This window comes from Tachyglossus aculeatus, chromosome X3 (genome assembly GCF_015852505.1).
Source record: "Tachyglossus aculeatus isolate mTacAcu1 chromosome X3, mTacAcu1.pri, whole genome shotgun sequence".
Taxonomy (NCBI): domain Eukaryota; kingdom Metazoa; phylum Chordata; class Mammalia; order Monotremata; family Tachyglossidae; genus Tachyglossus; species Tachyglossus aculeatus.
This window is the reverse complement of record NC_052099.1, coordinates 24078460-24098358: the sequence shown is the minus strand read 5'-3', so window position 1 is coordinate 24098358 and position 19899 is coordinate 24078460. Positions and strand designations below refer to the sequence as shown.

Genomic DNA, 19899 nt, shown 5'->3' with positions numbered 1-19899 from the left:
CATTCATTCATTCAATCGTATTTATTGAGCGCTTACTGTGTGCAGAGCACTGTACTAAGCGCTTGGGAAGTACAAGTTGGTAACATATAGAGACGGTCCCTACCCAACAGCGGGGTCACAGTCTAGAAGGGGAGACAGACAACAAAACATAATAACAAAATAAAATAAATAGAATATGTACAAATAGAGTAATAAATACGTACAAACATATATACAGGTGCTGTGGGGAAGGGAAGAAGGCAAGGCAGGGGATGGGGAGGGGGAGGAGGGGGAGAGGAAGGAGGGAACTCAGTCTGGGAAGGCCTCCTGGAGGAGGTGAGCTCTCAGTAGGGCTTTGAAGGGAGGAAGAGAGGTAGCTTGGCAGATGGGCAGAGGGAGGGCATTCCAGGCCCGGGGGTCGATGGCGGGACAGGTGAGAAGGAGGCACGATGAGGAGATCAGCGGCAGAGGAGTGGAGAGTGCGGGCTGGGCTGTAGAAGGAGAGAAGGGAGGTGAGGTAGGAGGGGGTGAGGTGATGGAGAGCCCTGAAGCACTCACATTAACTGGTGTAATTTTTTTTTTTTTTATCAGAAAGGTTTCGAGGCAATCTCTTGATCTCCTTCCATCTTCAAATACATCTGAATTTTTTAAAAAAAACCACTGCCTGTGCCCTAGAACACTGATAAGCTTCAATTTTTGATTATAAAGCAACAGCATAAAAGTGATGGCTGATTCTGACAGCTAGGCTCAATTTTTTTTTTTTAAAGAGGCCCCGCCTTTCTCCCAGACCTCCCTTCTCAAGTGCTCATTTTGAGTTACTGAATCTGCAAATTAGAGCTGAATTCTCATTTTTAACTGACAGTTTGCCAAGTTTGGTACCAGTACCAAATGAGGTTTTCTGGCACCCTCTAGAGGTTTTGCTTGTGCCTTCTGGAATCACACAGCTGATTTTTTTTCTTTCATCCTTGTGAAACGGTTGATTTTTCAGCGAACTTAAAAATGATGCACATCTATCGGACTCATTTGGAGATATGAGTCACAGAGGAAAACAGCATGAATGACTATGAACCACTACATATTTTCACTCTGTTTTTATATTCAGTGAAAAAATATTTCTCCATTTCAGCCTAATTTTGACTATTAGAGTTTTTCATTTCAGGACTGCAATAGTTAATTCAATTGGGTAACAACACCCCATTTCAGAGGGAAAGAATGCTCGAGAACTATACAGCTTTGAAAAGCAGCATCTCTAAAGCATCCTAGTTTCTATTTGAGAGACAAGGCATTTTCCTTAGCTTCTGCAGTAAGAATGGGTAGAGGAAGAACATACAAAGATTAGCATTATATATATATGTATACATATGTATCCAAAGCTGTGCATTTGTATGAGTGAAGGAGAGGCAAAGATAACATTATGTCATCTTCATGCTCAAAGCTGACATTACTAATAGTGAGATTTTACCATGTGGCCTGGAGTTGCTGACGAGACTTCTGCACGTCGACAATCCATTCCACATTTATGGAGAGATTCATTTTTCCACTCTGATATATGCATCATTTTAGGTGCTGGTCACTATTTTTGACTGCTTTTGGCACTCCATTATTCTGGAAGCTCCTGAATAAAAGAGCTTTTCCCTGATTATTACACACCAGACTGATTGGCCAGCTGTAGCTGTTTTCCCAACAGCCCACTGCTATGCCATATTGTCTGAGCCTGTTTCATTAGGTCTTCAGAAATGTCTGTTTGGCCCTCCTGTTCAGATACATTGGTATTCAATTTACAATGCAACAGCTTCTTGGAGTCCTGTAATCATCCATCTCTTCAGAGGTTCCCCCCTCCTCCTCTTTTTTTTTTTTAAGGGTATTTCTTGAGCAGTTACTATGTGCCAGGCACTGTAATAAGCACTGAATACACAGAAGGCGAATCAGGCTGAATACAGTCCATAATAATAATAATGATGATGGCATTTATTAAGGGCTTACTATGTGCAAAGCACTGTTTTAAGCGCTGGGGAGGTTACAAGGTGATCAGGTTGTCCCGGGGGGGGCTCACAGTCTTCATCCCCACTTTACAGATGGGGTAACTGAGGCCGAGAGAAGTGAAGTGACTTGGCCAAAGTCATACAGCTGACAAGTGGTGGAGCCGGGATTTGAACCCATGACCTCTGACTCCAGTGTCCATGTCCCACATGGGGTCTCCAATCTTAATCCTCATTTTGTAGGTGGTAACTGAGGCACAGAGAAGTTAAGTGACTTGCCCAAGGTCTCACAGCAGACAAGCAGCAGAGCAGAGATTAGAACCCAGTTCTCTGACACCCAGGCCAGAGCGATTTCCAGCAATGCTGACTGCCAAAGATATCTGTATGACCTAGTGAAAAATCCTGGGCCTCATTATGGACAGGGATTGTGCCTGTTTATTGTTACATTATAATCTCCCAAGTGCTTTCCACACAGTAAGTACCCAATTAATACCATTGAATGAATGAGTCAGTGGACCTGGGTTCTAATTAAAGCTTCATCACTTGCCTAGTGTGTAATCTTAGGCAAGTCACTTCATTTCTCTGTGCTTGAGTTTCCTAATCTGTAAAACATGGGTATTCAATACTTCTCCCTCCTACTCTAGGTCAAAGTAGGGACTATGAGACAGGCACTCTGTCCAACCCATTTGTCTTGTATCAACCCTAACACTTATTACAGTGTTTGGCATTTCAAGCACTTAATACCACTATTATTTCGTTATTGCTACTAAATTTCTCTATCCCTCAGTTTCTTCCTCTGTAACCGCTCCGTGGGCAGGGAACCTGTCTATCAACACTACTGTACTGTTCTTTCTCAAGTGCCTAGTGCAGTGTTCAGCACACAGTAAGCACCCAAATGCCACTGATTAATTGATGACTATAAAATGGGGATTCAAAACCAACTGACTGTGAGCCCCATGTGGGAGAGGGACTGTGTCCTATCTGATTACCTCCTATCTCCTCTAGTGCTTAGTATAAAGCATGGCACACATTAAGTGCTTAAATTCCACAATTATTAATACTTATTATTATAAACACCTAACTTCAGGACCAGGAACTCATCTTTGTCATTTTGGGGCTATAAAGGGAAGTTGATAAAATTATTTGTGCACCAGGTAAGACAGAGCGTCACAGAAGACCAGTGTTTATTAACTTCCTTTTTCTTCCTCCAACTACCATCTCAGCAACTGTGTATTTCATGAATCAATCAGTGGGGCAGTTGAGCACCTGTGTGCAGAGCACTTTATTAAGTTCTTGGGAGAGTACAATTCAACAGAGCTGGTAGACCCATTCCCAGCCCCCACGTGTATACCAGAGTATACACTAAAAATTACTATATATTGATTGAGGCATATGGAATGTGTAGCCACCAGCCACCATGTGGAATGCCCTACAGACTTTTCCTCCGGCCCCTCATTCCCACATTGAAAAAGTGCTAGAGACAACAACATACACAGTCTCTGAGAAGGGCAGTGATAAATGGGTGTCACACATGACTTCAGGGTTGGCTGGCCAATGCTAAAATATTTCAAGGAAACCTCCTACAAAACCTAAGGAAAACACATCAATCCAACACTGACGTATCTCAACAACAAGTGGAGGATAACACCACTCATAAAATGTTTCTGTTTACTTGGAAGACCAGGGAACACTGTGTGAATCTCCTCTGCCTTAGAACGATCTACTGAAATAAACATGGGTTGGAAATCTGGAGACCTGGGTTCTTACCCTGGCTCTGCCATTAGTTTTCTGTGTCACCTTGACAAGTCATGACCTCCATTTCCTCATGGGCAAAATGGGGATAGAAATCTGCTATGCCTTCCTCTTTGATTATGAGTTTATGATTATGAACTGTGTCGGATCTGTTGTCTTGTATCAATCTCGTTGCGTAGGGTGGTGTTTGGCACATAGTCAACCCCAAATATTTTACATTAATGATCATGGTTCTTCAGGCAGCCATCATCAGAAACCCCCGGTTATCTAAAGTACGATGGGGGCGCCTTGCTCCATGATTCACCTTCCCAGCTTGTAGCATGTGGTGCATCACACCCAGTTTAGAAGCAATTGCACAGTTTGTATTTATTGAGCACCACAATGTGGTAGGTGCTAAAGAGGTCATATATTAATGGACAAATCCCTACTATATTTGAATAATAATGATGGTATTTGTTAAGCGCTTACTATGTGCCAAGCACTGTTCTAAGCGCTGATGATTGATGATGAATATGATGATTGATACCGAAAGACTTTTTCCCCCTCTCCTATTGTTACCAGTAGAAGGCTTTTCCAGGGACACTTCAAGGCTTGTTTGCTCTCTCATTCCTACTACCTGCTCTAGCCACACCGCACAGCAGAGCTGTCTGTATCACTGCCTTATGTTACCATGGAGACCAAAGCCAGTATTAAAAGGAGGGGGAGGTAAATGTTATATGTAGTGTCTGAGATACAGGAAACAAAAGGAGTGAGTGAAACACTACAGATTTCAATACCCCAAGCCAGCAATCTTTATGATAGCAGGAAAAATTGGGAATAAAAATAGGGTAAAATGTACAGTGATGACTTGTATATGTGATATTTATAAATTTGGACTGACCACTTCTCTGAAATTGAGTTGCTCTTCCTCTCAAAATGAAGCAGGCATACATGCCTAAGATTTGTAATATTCAAGTATAATCTCCTCAATTCCCAGAAAATGGGAGGAATCCATTTGTTTTCTGCTACTATTCTTCCGAGTTCAGCTTAATACCTGTCCTGAAATTATTTCTTTTGATGTCTTAACTATTAGTAGCATAAGTTTTTTCAGTATATAGCTACCTGTAGTTATGTTATAAAACTCATTTCCTATCAATACGATAACCAAGTATCCCTGCTCTCAGTGATCCTTTCTTCCTTCTTGTTATTTGTGGTTTCATCATCTTCTCTGCCAGCCCTCTCCTGAAACTTTCATCACTCCTCTCTTTGAATTTCATATCTATACTCTATCCTCCCCCGACTTTCCTATCACTGTAGGCAGCACCCCATCCTCCCTGCCTCACAATCTCATAGCACTGGCATTATCCTCGCCTCATCTCTCTCATTCAGCCCACACATTCAATCTGTCACAAAATCCTGTTGGTTCTACTTTCACATCTCCAGAATCCATCCTTTTCTCACCAAACTGCTACCACGCTGATCCTAGCACTCATTATTCCTTGCTTTGACCGCTGCATCAGCCCCCTCATTGACCTTCTTGCATTCTCTCTCCCCTCTCCAGTCCATACTTCACTCTGCTTCCCAGATCATTTTTCTGAAAAACCATTCAGTCCGTTTCTCCCCACTCCTCAAAAAACTTCCAATGGTTGCCAATCCACCTCCACATAAAACAGAAACTAGTTACCAACAGCTTTAAAACACTCAATCTCTCCCACTTCATATCTGACAGTCCAGAACTCTTCACACATTCAAAACCCTCTTGAAATCACATCTCCATGAAGCCTTCCCAGATAAGCCCTTTATTTCCCTTATCCACCCTCCCCTCTCTGTTGAGTATGAACTTGGCTGTGTACCCATTAGTAGCTTTGATGGTTACACCAGCGCCACAATACTTATCTAAATATTCCTATACTCTACTATGTCCCCTATTCCTAATCTGTCTTAATGTCTGTCTCCCTCTGTTGACTATAAGCTCCTTGTGTGTAGGGATCATGTCAATCGACCACTGTATTGTACTTTCTTCAGTATTTAGTATAGTGCCCAATAAAAGCCACTGATTGACTGACCATCCCTTCACATTTAAATGCACCACCTACCAAGCATCCCAGAACATTTTCTGTAAACTGAAAACTCTCTAGGTGTAAGGGCAGGGAACATGTCCACCAACTCTGTAATACTCTATTCTCCCAAGTGCTTAGAACAGTGCTCTGCACAGAGAGTAAGTGCTCAATAAATTCAACTGACTGAATCATTTTATTTTTTAATGAAAGCACAAAATAATAATGATATTTGTTAAGTGCTTACTACGTGTCAAGCACTGTTTCAAGCACTGGGGTAGATACAAGGTAATCAGGTTGTCCCACATGGGGCTCACAGTCTTAATCCCCATTTTACAGATGAGGTAACAGGCACAGAGAAGTTAAGTGACTTGCCCAAGGTCACACAGCAGACAAGTGGCAGAGGCGGGATTAGAACCCATGACCTCTGAATCCCAAGCCCAGGCTCTTTCCTCTGAGCTATGCTGCTTCAACAACCCTGTTAGTCTAGGTGAGAAGAGACTGTCAGGCCTCTAGACTGTAAACTCCTGTTGGGTGGGGGGCATTTCTACTGACACTTTTGTCTTGTACTCTCCCAAGTGCTAAGTACAGTGCTCTGCACACTGTAAGCACTCAGTAAATTCCTGTAATTAATTGATTTGGACCAGGGAACACATCTGCAAAGACCAAAACAATTATCCCACACTCCATGGGTTGTGTCTGGTTGGAAAGCACAGGCAGTGATAAAGACAGAAGGGAGGTGTGGACCAAAGCAGGTAATAGGAATGTGAATGTGACCATGTCCAAAAGAGTCTCTAGAAAAGGAGGCAGTGAGAAGTAGCATGGCTTAGTGGAAAGAGCCCAGGCTTGGGAGTCAGAGGTCATGGGTTCTAATCCCGGCTCTGCCACTTGTCAGTTGGGTGACTTCTGGCAAGTCACTTAACTTCTCTGTGCCTGTTACCTCATCTGAAAAAATGGGGAATTAAGATTGTGAGCCCCACATAGGCCAACCTGATTACTTTGTATCTAACCCAGAGCTTAGAACAGTGCTTGACACATAATAAGCACTTAAACATCACTCCATCACTCCATTAAGCACTTAGTACAGTGCTCTGCACATAGTAAGCGCTCAATAGATATGATTGATGATGATCACCATTATTATTAAGCTCTTAGTACAGTGCTCTGCACACAGTAAGCACTCAAATACTTCTGAATGAATATTGAGAGGCAGATACTAGCAACAGTGATAGAAAAGAAAGAAAATACAGAAGTGTCCTTGGGTGGAAGAATGGTGACTGGGAGCTCTATGATAAAGGTGTAGACTCTATAAGAAAAAATTCCTATTTGGGTTGATAAATAAAATGAACAGATATTTGTAGCATGATGAGTCATACACACAATTCATAAAATGCATGTGATTGATCTAGAAGTTATAACTCTTGGAAGGAGGCTCCTTTCAAACACCTAGTAAAACAAGGAAAGAAGGTAAGACCAGATACCCTGAAAGCAAAGGGGCAAATGAAAACTTAACAGGATTATAACCTGTATGAGATGAAATAGTCATCAGCACTTGCAGGACAGATAGGGGTTTGAATGGATCAATTTTTACATCAAAACCAACAAAAAAGTGGGGCATTACTAACCGTAGGAGAAAAGTAATAAAATGAAATTTAATGAAGATAGAACCCTTCACTTCTGGACTAAACTGCTACCAAGTCCACTTGAAGCACAATAGATCTGACCAAGCAATTTTGATAGCTGATGAGTCTTCATTTAAATTTTTTCACATAAAAATTTAAACATCCTTGAAAGTTAGAAAGATACTGAAGTCCTGTTGAACCCAGTGATAGATGAGGATCAGAGTTCTCATTATAAAAATGCTACAAGTCAACATAAAGACTTTCAGCAGCTGGAAATCGATAATTCAGCAACCACAATCCACCTACTATTCAGAAAGCTCAAGATAGGTGAAATAAACAGCTTTCCAGCTGAAGTAGGTGGACGTGCATTTTCCAGGGTTAGGAAAGGGTTTAGGGAACCAAAACCAAATTCAAATCAACTATTATCCAATATAAAGTTTTATTTCTGGAACCCCCATTGAGTCATATAATGATCATAGCAACAAAGTCAAGGATTGCATAACTTTTTAGGGTTTCCAATGCTAACCATGTGCATTCATTTGGAAATCAGACACTATACCTTCCTAATTCATCTTCAGTATTTATGTACATACATTAATTCACCTCTATAGTCAATTATTTGTTTTTATTAATTCACAAATACTTCACGTCTGCTCCTTATGGGCAGAGAATGCATTAATTACGTGTTCCCAGACTGAGCCCCCTCCTTCCTCTTCCCCTCATCCCCCTCTCCATCCCCCCGTCTTACCTCCTTCCCTTCCCCACAGCACCTGTATACATGTATATATGTTTGTACATATTTATTACTCTATTTATTTCACTTGTACATATCTATTCTATTTATTTTGTTAATATGTTTGGTTTTGTTCTCTGTCTCCCCCTTCTAGACTGTGAGCCCACTGTTGGGTAGGGACTGTCTCTATATGTTGCCAACTTGTACTTCCCAAGTGCTTAGTACAGTGCTCTGCACACAGTAAGTGCTCAATAAATGATTGATTCTATAAGTTATATATTCTAAATTATGTAGTAATATTAATGTCTATCTCCCTCTCTAAGTTTGTTGTGGGCAGGGAACATATCTACCAACTCTGTTGTGCTGTACTCTCCCAAGCACTTAGTACAATGCTCTGCAGATAGCAAGCTCTTAAAAAATTCAATTGATTTGCTTGTTCTGTACTGACCATGCGCTAGTACAGTACTCTGCACACAATAGGTGATCAATAAATACTCTTGAGTGATTTACTAGTCTTCTGAAGAGCTTCAGTAGGCACTTAGTAATTCTTTTTTAAGCTGTTCTTTCATTACCATTCCAGTTAGAATCCCTGCTTTCCTTTCTCCGAAAGGCAAGGGGAAATTGAAAGGCCCTATAACCCTATGTCTCTGAGAAAAAATGAAGTATTTAGGGGACTGCGCTGTACAGGAAGATGGAATGGATGGTAAATAGAAGGTGAGTACTGGACTAATAGGTGAACAGAGTCCTGAAGATGGAATGTGCAGGCAATGAAGAGGAGGTTACCCAAGATGATAGCACTGCATTTCTCCTGTTCCATGCTCTTTTCCCCTAGGCCACATTCTCTCTGCCACCAGCATATACTGCTGGTGATATGATGTACCTCATACCCCACTTAAATATCCGTGCCTGAGCAATGCTCAAAGGCTAGGGGCACTACTGTATGGGATTGTCTCTCAAATACACACAAACTCAAGGATACAGGCTCACCATGGGCACCTTCCAACTGATGGACAATTCTACTACTGTTTAAAAACCACTCAATTTCCAGGAAAAAATGAAAGTCTCAGGCAATGTAATGATTATTCAGAATTCCTTTCAAAAAGGCACCAGTTCCAAAGTAGAAAAAAAAAACCTGTGACATCTCGTAGCTAGAATACCATGTCAGAGTTTCCAGAAGGCCAAAATGACAACAGTATGAAGGATTGAACTACTGTAGATAGGGTCCATTGAAATGCTCAAATAGAATATAGATAGCAGCTATAAGTTACATATTGTAAAGTTACCTTATTTCCAAGTAAGCTTTACCTATGTCAGAGAAGGTTTTGACAACTTCATCTCATTTCCTCCTACTTTATTGATTACGTATTTGAACAACATAAGTTGCTTAAATTATCTCTTCTTTGCAGACTCTTTACGAAATAAACCAACCCTGGTTACATCTCTTGGTTTTCATTTATTAAATGAACAGTTATGATGATGATGGAGTCTCCTTTCAGAAATGACAGATAAGACTCAGTATTGAGATTCAAGATCGAGAACCTGCACAGGGAAATTGAGTATAGTGCTAGGGCTTTGTACTGATCCACTTGTATCAATCAATGGCATTTAAGTGCTTACTGTGTGCAGATCATGTTTTTTTATGGCATTTATTAAGCAAAGCACTGTGCAAAGCACTGTTCTAAGCACTGGGGAGGTTACAAGGTGATCAGGTTGTCCCACAGGGGGCTCACAGTCAATTCCCATTTTCCAGATGAGATAACTAAGGCACAGAGAAGTTAAGTGACTTGTCCAAAGTCACACAGCTGACAATTGGTAGAGGCAGGATTTGAACCCATGACCTCTGACTCCAAAGCCTGGGCTCTTTCCACTGAGCAAGTACAATACAAAAGGGTTGGTACCCACATTCCCTTCCCACAAGGAGCCTACAGCAGGAGATAGACATTAGAGCAGGAGATAGACATTAAAATAAATTACAGATATGTACCTAAGTGCTGGAGGACTGAGGTGGGTGAATAGCAAGCTCCTAAAGGGTACAGATCTCAGTGCATAGGCTAAAGTATGGTGTGGAAAAGATTGACTCAGAGGACAGGGGTGCAGCACATTGTCAAGTGCATGTATGATCTTTGCCCAAGATGGTCATCTATAGGAAGATGCACAGTTAGAACTCAATCTCCTCATTACCAATGGTCTTTTCACCAGATCAACAGCATCATCATCAATCGTATTTATTGAGTGCTTACTATGTGCAGAGCACTGTACTAAGCACTTGGGAAGTACAAATTGGCAACATAACACAACAGCAGGGCTAACAGTACTATTTATTGAGCCTCTACAGTTGGCTAGAGTACTATACTCAATACCTGTGAGAGTAAAATGGAAGTAAAACATTCAAAGAGTTTAGAACCTAGCAGGGGTAGAATGTGGAAACAGTTTGTAAATAGAAATATCCATCTTTGAGAAAAGAACTCTGTCAATAAGAATGAAAAGGGATAGTATAAGCATAGTCTTTCTCTTTTTCCTTACGCACACACCCCCATTGGAAGCCTCTGCTAGCTCTATTATGACCTGATTCATAGACTATCAAGAAACCAAGAAATCCTTTTTTTTTTTTTTAGCCAGAGTATCGAAATACTACATGCTAAGTGAAATACAATACCACCCTCCTTTTTTTGGCATTGACAGTCGGGTTGCTAGCAATTTGCCCTTTTTTGTGCCTCAGTATTGACCGGAGGTAAGAGCGGGCTGAACATCTCATTTCATTTACATTTATATTCTTATGGGTTTACACTCATGAATCACTGAACAGGTTCCAGAGATAATTTCTCTGGGCTTCCTGGTAATATATCAACAAACCAAAAAAAAAAAATACAATTTCATTACTAAGCATTCTTCTATCATAAGCCATTAAAATATCATAGGAAGCCAAATGGATTTGCACTGGCCAACAAAAACCAGTAGGGATGAGGGGGCTGCTAGAATTCAGTAAGATGGGATTGAAGAATCCCAGACTTAAGCCCCTGTGCCAGCCCAGGTCACTGATCACTGGAATTGCAGTTGGCTAAACTCCCAGGATTAGCTATTACTTTCTGCATTGAAGCTGATTGGAAATTGCTTTCACCATTTAGAAAATAGGCAAGGCAGGTGGGTGGATGGATGGGTGGGAGTTTCATAAACTCATTGCTCCTTCCCAGTAACAAAGTTGGAGGAATCCTACCCAGGTGCCCATAATGAGAATCCATCTGAAAAGAAACTAGAGCTCTCCAGGGAATGAATGGTGGTCCGTAAGGAAGGGAATTAGGAAGAGAAATGGGGAGGGGTGGGGGATTACAGGCTGGAGAAGATGAAGCAGAACCCATAATACCACATGTTTGAGATTTTTAAAGTCAGCTTGAAAAAAGCTTCGTCTAAGCCACTAGAATCCTATCAGAAAAAAAATTAGGCTTTAAAATTTCACACAAAGATCCTCAACAAAACATAAGTGGAAAACCCATTATGACAGAGAAGCTTCCGGATTTCCTGATAATACTGAGTTGAGTAGTGAAATGTGGAAAAATTGTGTACCAAGTTATATTTTACCAATTCTATACCAAGATCAAGTGTGGTAACAAGAACATTTACACTGAATTGTGCCTCTAATGCAAGATAAAAATGACTTTTTCAACACAGCAGGTCAAGGAAAACATATATGCAGACCTTGTCAAAGCAGAAAACAGTTCACATCATTTTATTTGATTGAAATCTACTTCAGTGAGATAAAGAATGGGAATTATCTTTTTCCAGGGAATAGTTTAAACTACCGTATTCCTCTTGTTACAGAGTACACAGAGCCTATGAACACAAACTGGCCTAGAAGAGATGTGGGCTAATAACACTTCCCAGCCCACAGAGGCAAATGCTCACCACAAGGAGTACAAATCCTAGGATCCTTTGGAGACGTGGAGCCTCCAGGGAGGAAGTAGCACTGTTCGGCTAATGTGAACAGTGGCACATAGCCAAAGTATTGTGGTGGGGGGCATGAAGGGGAAAAAAGAGAAGAGAAAGAAGGCCCGGGGATGGGGGAGAGAGAACAAGAACAAACTTATAAAAAGAGGCTCCAACATCCATCAGTCCCCTGGACTCTCTGTATCCCTAGTCTTTACCTATTCAGCATATGGAAAAAAAAGCTAATTGTAAAAACTTGGCTGAGACCAAATCATCTTGGAATAAAAGCAAAATCTGTAGCTCAACTTACTTGCACAGAGGGTTTGCCTTATCTGTAGAGACATGACTCTGAAAAAGGTATTCCTGCACAACATGTTCTCAAAAATTTGTATTGGGTCAAAAATTACTTCCATTCAGAATTAGGAGATAGAAGAAGTTAATTTAAAAACAATTTGAATATATGAACTTATCAAAGGCAATATTCAAGAAGATTGTGGAAGACAAGGGCAGCTTTATAAAGCCTTTAAGTCTAATAAACCTGAAATCTGAAGCAATTATATTTCTCTTATTTCCCTGACACTTATCAGTGGTCTTTACCAAATAGATTCTCTCCTGAAGCACAACTGCTTAAAGTCAATTTCTAGGAAACCATTAATTTTAAATAGTTACTATTTGGTTCCATTTGCACCCCATATAATAGTGACATTCTATGTGAAACAGCTTTCCTGACAGTACCATCATGTTATAGGCATAACACAGTCATGTTAGGGGAACTACACTCCTTGATTCATCTATCACATTCTCTCTAAATCACACACACACTCATATAAACATGATAGCTATCCTTCATTTTCAAAGATGACAATCACCCCTGGTCAATCCTACCCATGTGTGTGACTGTGGCCACAAAGGTTAAGATGTGATAAATACTTTCTTCTGCATTATTTTCATATGACAGACCCTCCTTGTAATAATAATAATAATAATAATGGTGATGTTTGTTAAGCACTTACTGTGAGCCAAACACTATACTAAGTACAGGGCTAGACATAAAATAATGCCATCAGGCCAACTTTCTACCCCACGCGGGACTTCCTGAATATGTAGGAAAGAGAATGAGTTATTGAATCCTCATTTTCAAGGTGAGAAAACTGTGGCACAGAACAGTTAAAGCCTTTGCCATGTCCCCTCAGCAGAAAAATAAGCAGAGCAGGATTAGAACTCAGATCCTGGCTTCTTCCACCACATCACACTGTTTCTCAAGGAGTTTGCTCATTTTCAAGCCTACCTTCTGGCATTCCAAATTTTGGGGAAGCTTCTACTGCAGAAGAACAACTCCACTTTCCCTTACTACTCTCTAAGATGGTCAACAGCAGCCCCCTACAGCTATGTCAGATTGATAGTGTACTTCTCTAGGTCTTTAAATAGTCTCTTCTGCTTTAGCACACCCTCCTTCAATTTACTAATATAGCAGCTGCTTGAGTACCTCATTAACATCCATTCAGTTCATATGTCCCTCCAGATAAATTCCATTGCTGTGAGCACTGCTTCAGTGTCAGAAAACCACTTTGCTGCTTTGCCATTCATGTTTAGTTTGGTACCTGGGGGATTAAGGTGAAACCACCTGTGTCTTCTGTAGAACGTTGAAATCTTACTCATTTGGCCCCAGTTTCTGTATCCACCTCTTTGCACAGGGGGCAGGGAAAACCTAGTATCCCATTCGCAAATGCAAAATGTTCTATATACAGTCTTGATCTGTGATAGAAGAATGTATTTACTTGAATTAGTTTATGGCTATATCAACATTAGTATATGCATTTAGTATCTGAGCTATAAAATATTCCCAAGTACAGCAGAGCTTGAGAGATGGAAAATTGTGTGTGTTGGGGGATGGTTGGGAAATGTTGGAAAACTTAGAAAAGAGGGCTATTAATGGGTCTCAACTGAAAATCAGTTAACTGATTAATGGATTTGAATAGCTAAAAAGTTTAGAAGAATCGACTAGCAATGCAATAGTTCTATGCCAAACAAAATAACTTAATAAAAAAAACTCCCTCTACTTAAACAAATTCACAACTCGGACAACTTTTTGTAAATGCAGAGCAGTGCACTGGTATCAACCTTTGGTTCTCTGATTATTAGAAATGTCTATTGAAAAGGTTTTAGATAGTAAAAAAATATCCTCCCTCTGCCAATTCCTCAATCTCTTAAAATCCCCAATGCACTTGAGAAAGACTATTGCTTCCCTTCCTACCACTATTCAGAAACTGCTTTAGTGAGGGTTTCCCAGCACTGCTGTGTTCCTGACTATCTGAAGTTAATTCAGAGAGTAGCCCTTACAGTTAACTCCCCAACCCCAGAGTTGGGGTTATATCCATTATCTCCATTTTAGGAGGGAATTCCAAATAAAGCTATAAAGCAGGAGAGGATCAAGATCAGAGATAAGGTCAAAAAGATTTCAATTTTAAAGGCAAAATAATGCATTTACAGAGAACAGCTTTACCAACTCGGTTATTTTGTACTCTCCCAAGAGCTTAGTTCAATGCTCTGTACACAGTAGACACTCATACCATCGATAAGGGTGAATATACAAAGTCATCTGTGGTACTGGTTGATATACATATATTCTAGATTTTCACTAGTTTACAAAGTGGAATCTTCCTTTCACATGATTACAATCAATAGTAGTCACTTTAGTAAGCATTTAAATAACACACATTTTGTTGCAGAACCTTAGACTATAAGCCCACTGTGGCAGGAAACGTATCTGTCATATTACACTTTCCCAGTACTCTGCACACATTTAGCCCTCAGTAAATGATTGACTGACTACAGAATTTTTAAAACTGGATATTTTCAGGGGACTGCCAAATCTCACTTCCATGGATGACATTAGGGTAGACTGAAGAGGTAAGGAGTTGGGTCAGTGTAATCATGGGTAAAACACTTTTTATTTTATTTTTAAAGTGCAGTCCCCATTCCTCTATTACAAAACTAACCATGTGGCCTCAGTGAAACATTTACTTCCAAAGACACTGATCTTCTGAAGACTTTATGCTTAGAAAACAGATTTAACAGAATAGACTTTCAGTTCACAAATGACAAAGGCACATCTTAAGAATTATGAAAAGGTGGTATACAAGAGGAATTTGAGAAGGTATTTGGTTTCCCTATGCTATAAATACTTAAAGAATTAGAGATTTGAAAAACTCATAGCAATTTTGATTCTTATCAAATGACTAATTTTAATGTTAGAATGAATGGTAGCGGACTACAATATTTGTGTTTCTCCTAACCCAAGCTACTGTGTATGATGGAAATTGGATTCACTAAACCAAAACAGGCAGATTATTAATCAGTAGGCTGGATTGGCAGGGAATGATAGAAACTATTTTTCAACGACGTTTTAATATTTTATATTCATTCATTCAATCGTATTTATTGAGCACTTACTGTGTGCAAAGCACTGTAGTAAGCGCTTGAGAAGTACAAGTCAGTAACATATAGAGACGGTCCCTACCCAACAACGGGCTCACAGTCTAGAAGGGGGAGACAGACAACGAAACAAAACATGTAGACAGGCGTCAAAATAGTCAGAACAAGTAGAATTAAAGCTATATGCACATCATTAACAAAATAAATAGTATGTACAAGTGATACATAGAGTAATAAATCTGTACATATATATATATATATGTATATATACAGGTGCTGTGGGGAGGGAAAGGAGGAAGAGAAATATATTTTATATTAATGTATAATAATTATAAAATATTATAATATTATATTAATATACATTATATCATATTAATATTATATTAAAATATAATTATTATACATTAATATAAAACTCTGTTACTTTGGCAATCAGATAAACCTCAAAATGGCAACTGGTATCATGAACTTTTCCTATTCAAATTAACTATTACCAACACTATGACAACATCACCAGGCCATCAGACTGAGCAGTGCTGAATAGACAATTCTTTAATACATATTAATGAGGGGATGGCAGATAATGGATTTTGACTTGAGGGTTTCTCCTTCTGACTTCAGAAATTACCTGAGAGAACCAAAGGAAAATTAGCACCCTTCCCCATCCCACTTCATTTGAGATTAGAGTAGACCACTCAGAATATACCTCAATATCACAGATATGGAAGGGTTCCCAATGCTTCTCTGAAAGTTACCCTCCCCCCGAAAAAAAAGAGAGGTTTCTTGACATCTCATTTGAAAATAAAGCATAAAACTATCAAGAAAGAGGTTACAGATTCCCCCAGGCCTTGTTGATTCCCCATCCTACAAGGACTGTATTTTGAGAAGGATCACCATGATAGTGCTAAAGGTAAAATGGAAATTCCCTCAGCTTGTGTTACTAATAACTTTTATCAACTCAAGATGTTCTAGTGTGTTTTGAACATTTATGGAAGAATGTCAACCACAGAATGGATATTTATAAAATTTCTCCAGCAAAAAATCAAAAAGAGTTGGTGTATTATCATTTCCATCTTCAAACACAATGAGCATGTGATAAATGCCATAGGAGCAATTAAGTACTGATTTAACATGATCATTTCATATAAAAGCTCTGATGTCACACTGATCCATCATCACTTAGTCTTAAAGATGCCCCACTACTAAAAAAATCACTAAAGTTCTTTACAATCATTTTAATGTTAATCCTTAAATCTATATGCCAAAATGTACCATACAATCACTATTTTTCATGATGAATAATCTAAACAGTCATTACATTGCAACCAAATAAAACTTGTTTCCTTTTCAACATAACTTACAAGGCCTTGACTGGAGGAATGCATTTAAACAATCAGGCAAATGCATGTATTTGGTGTCACTTAAATCCACTGCCTAACCATTTCAAAAAGAGATGAAATACTGGCTAATACCCATACTCCTATTCCAAAAGACTGGTAGTTGTTTAGAATGGCTTGAATGTCCATTAGAGTAATTAAAATAGGGACCAGGTTAATTTGCTCAACTTTAGGACATTTTATATTCCTTGGAAAATACTGGACTACATATGCCCCTAAGACTAACAGTATGCCTTTGTGTGAAAACAGAACTTCAAGATCCACCAGTAATACTATTACCTCCCATTCCAACGGTGAGTTTACTTTGTAATCCAAAATATGTGCCAAGTCATACTCAAGAACTTATTTTTTTAACTGTCCAGCAACCACTTTGTGCAATCCCACACAAACATTAACCTGTCCTCACACAGGAGTATAACTTTCAACACAAGGTATGAACAGACATTAATGCAGCATTCATTGCATGAAGGTCAATCTTACATTACTGTTCAGAGGAGATCAAAGGAATGGAGTTCTGAAAATGTAGCTCGATTTATGGCTTAAAAACTACACTTTCTTCAATTCTAGACAAAATTTCTATAATTGTTATTTTACCTACGAAAGACCTCTAGGGCTTTTGTAAAATAAGCTCTAATAGACTCAGATTCATGGAAAGTCCTTAAAACCCGAGACCGATGGCCGAAGAATAACATTCGGTAGCTCTCTCTCAGGAATAGAAACACCTGCTTCTGCATATGGTTAAGGGCCACTCAGCATCAGTGACTTCACAGAATTTGAAAGTACTGAAACACAAGGAATTCAATGATAAATCAATGTCAACAAAAGCGAGCAGATTCGATTTTAAATGTTGAACACACACTAAACAAAGATAAGGTCTTCAGGCTTGTTCTCCTATTCTATGTTGTAATAATTCAAACATATCCATCACACTTCCACATGACACTGTAGCGACTAAAACAAAAAAAAGTTCTCTCATATAAACGGAAACAATGATATTTTTCCATGCCAGGACTTGCTAGATAACTTTGTTTCAGTTTCAAGGGTTAACGGAAGGTAAAGTAGAATGTTTACGTGCCTGTAAATAACTTCTTAAATGACTGATGGTAACCGGGGGCTTCCTGAAGGCCAATGAATCTGGTTATAATCATTCTCAATAAACCAATATAAAATCTGCCTGTTGAAAGTCTTCATTTTGGTTAATCATACATTTCTGAGCCAAAGCAAAATGTACTCTCACAACACCAATGCAGTGGGGGTGGGGGGAGTAGAAGCATACCACAAAATGTTCTTTTGTGATTATTTCTACAGATCCTCATCCGAGTCAATATGCGTACCACCAATTCCACCTAGGCCACCCAGAGTCTTTAGTGACTCGACTCACTCAGTAGTGACTTAAGCCTTCCGAGAGACAATCGATGCCAACACATTACGCGGGCCAGAATAAAGGGAAGGTAAGGAAAAGGAGAAAAGCATCTTTGCTTTCAGCCATTAATAATAGATCAGCCAAATATCACGTTGCACATCACCCACAGAAAGCTCTCCTGCTATGGCACAGACAGCGCCTTCAAAAACCTCTCTATTGTCAGGGCACAGAAGCCCTGGTTCGTCGCCCTGAAAAAGCTCGCCTCTAAATATAGAACAGAAGGGTTTTTGGTAAAGGGGAGAAGCAGGAGACGAAGACAAGGATGCATATGACTAAGTATTTCCATTTTTGAGACGAAGACACGGATTAATATGACTATTTCCATTTTGCTCTCTCCCCCGACATCCTAATGACATTGAACTCGAGAGCTGAAGGCCAGCTGGAAGTGCCCCCACCCATGTCCTCCCCTCTCTCCAGGACGTCATTAATGGGATGAGTAGATTATTGCGGGATGTCTTGGGGAGCCGAATTGTTGAAGATGCCCTCTCTGAACCACCGAGGACCGTACTGTAGCCTGGGAGGGCGGGGGAAGGGAAGAGCAGACACTTTGTTATCTCTCCGAGCAAAGCCTCGACGCTCTCTCCAATATCAGGCAGGGCGGCCTGCCGACAAAGGGGGTTGGGTGGAGGGGAAACTGCGCCTATGTGATCCCCCCCCAAACCAAGCACCTGTCGTCGGAAAAAAGGCGAGAATCGTCCCGTTATCCCACCGGCCCAGCTTGGGTACTCACCGAGAGGCGTCGAGCCTGTCTGCTTCCTCCCAAACATGCACTCTCCCCCCAAATAGCCAAATCCTCAAGCCCGGGGAAAGGTGTGGGCGCCGCCGCGGGGCTTCAGTGCAAGGTTTTGACCTTGCCCAACTGCAGCATCATCCGCTCCTGTCGTCTGCGGGGCGACCGTGGGGCGACGGAGGCTGGGGGAGGGAAGAGGGCGAGACTGCTCTTGGGTCCCCCCTGCTCTCTCCCTCCTCCTCCTCCTCCTCCTCTTCTTCTCTGGCTCTCACCACCACCTCCTCCTTCTCCTCCTCGGCCCTGGCAGCTCGGTAAGGTCGCCCTATTGCCGGTGCCACCGCGGTGATGGGGATGCTGTTGCTTTCCCTGCTGCTGCTGCTTCCAGTGCTGCTTTCCCTGGTCCTGCTGCCGCTTCCAGGGATGCTTTCCCTAGTGATGCTTTCTTCCTGCTCTTGCTTTTCCTGCTGCTTCCCAGGGATGCTTTCCCTAGTGATGCTGTCTTCCTGCTCTTGCTTTTCCTGCTGCTGCTGCTGCTGCTTCCCAGGGATGCTTTCCCTAGTGATGCTTTCTTCCCGGTGCTGCTTTCCAGTGATGCTGCTTTTTTTCCTGCTGCTGCTGCTGCTTCCAGTGATGCTTTCCCTGGTGATGCTGACGATGCCAACCGTCGCTTTCTTCTTCCTCTCCTCGTGCTCCTCCGGCTCCCGCACATCCGCCGCCGGCCGGAGCTGGACCAGTCCCTGCCAAAGGATGCTCCTCCTCCTCCTCTTCCTCCTCCTCCTCCTCCTCCTCCTCCTCCTCTCTTCCCGCAAAAACAGCCTGCTCCTCCCCTGGATCCTGGTCCTGAGGCTCGGTGGCTGGCTCCTAAATGCCAGCCTGGTTGGCGAGGAGCTTG

The 19899-nt window shown here is 40.9% G+C and overlaps 1 protein-coding gene across 2 annotated transcripts in view; it reads right to left on the bottom strand.

Annotated features, from left to right (window-relative positions):
* CTNND2 (catenin delta 2) overlaps positions 1 to 19256 on the bottom strand; it is a 483758-nt gene extending 464502 nt beyond the window's left edge. For both annotated transcript variants that reach the window (XM_038770310.1, XM_038770311.1), the window contains exon 1: positions 19008 to 19256. In XM_038770310.1, the coding sequence (XP_038626238.1) occupies positions 19008 to 19044 (37 nt within the window). In that variant the 5' untranslated portion in view covers positions 19045 to 19256. The remainder of the gene's footprint in view (positions 1 to 19007) is intronic.
* Between the last annotated feature and the right edge of the window lie 643 nt (positions 19257 to 19899).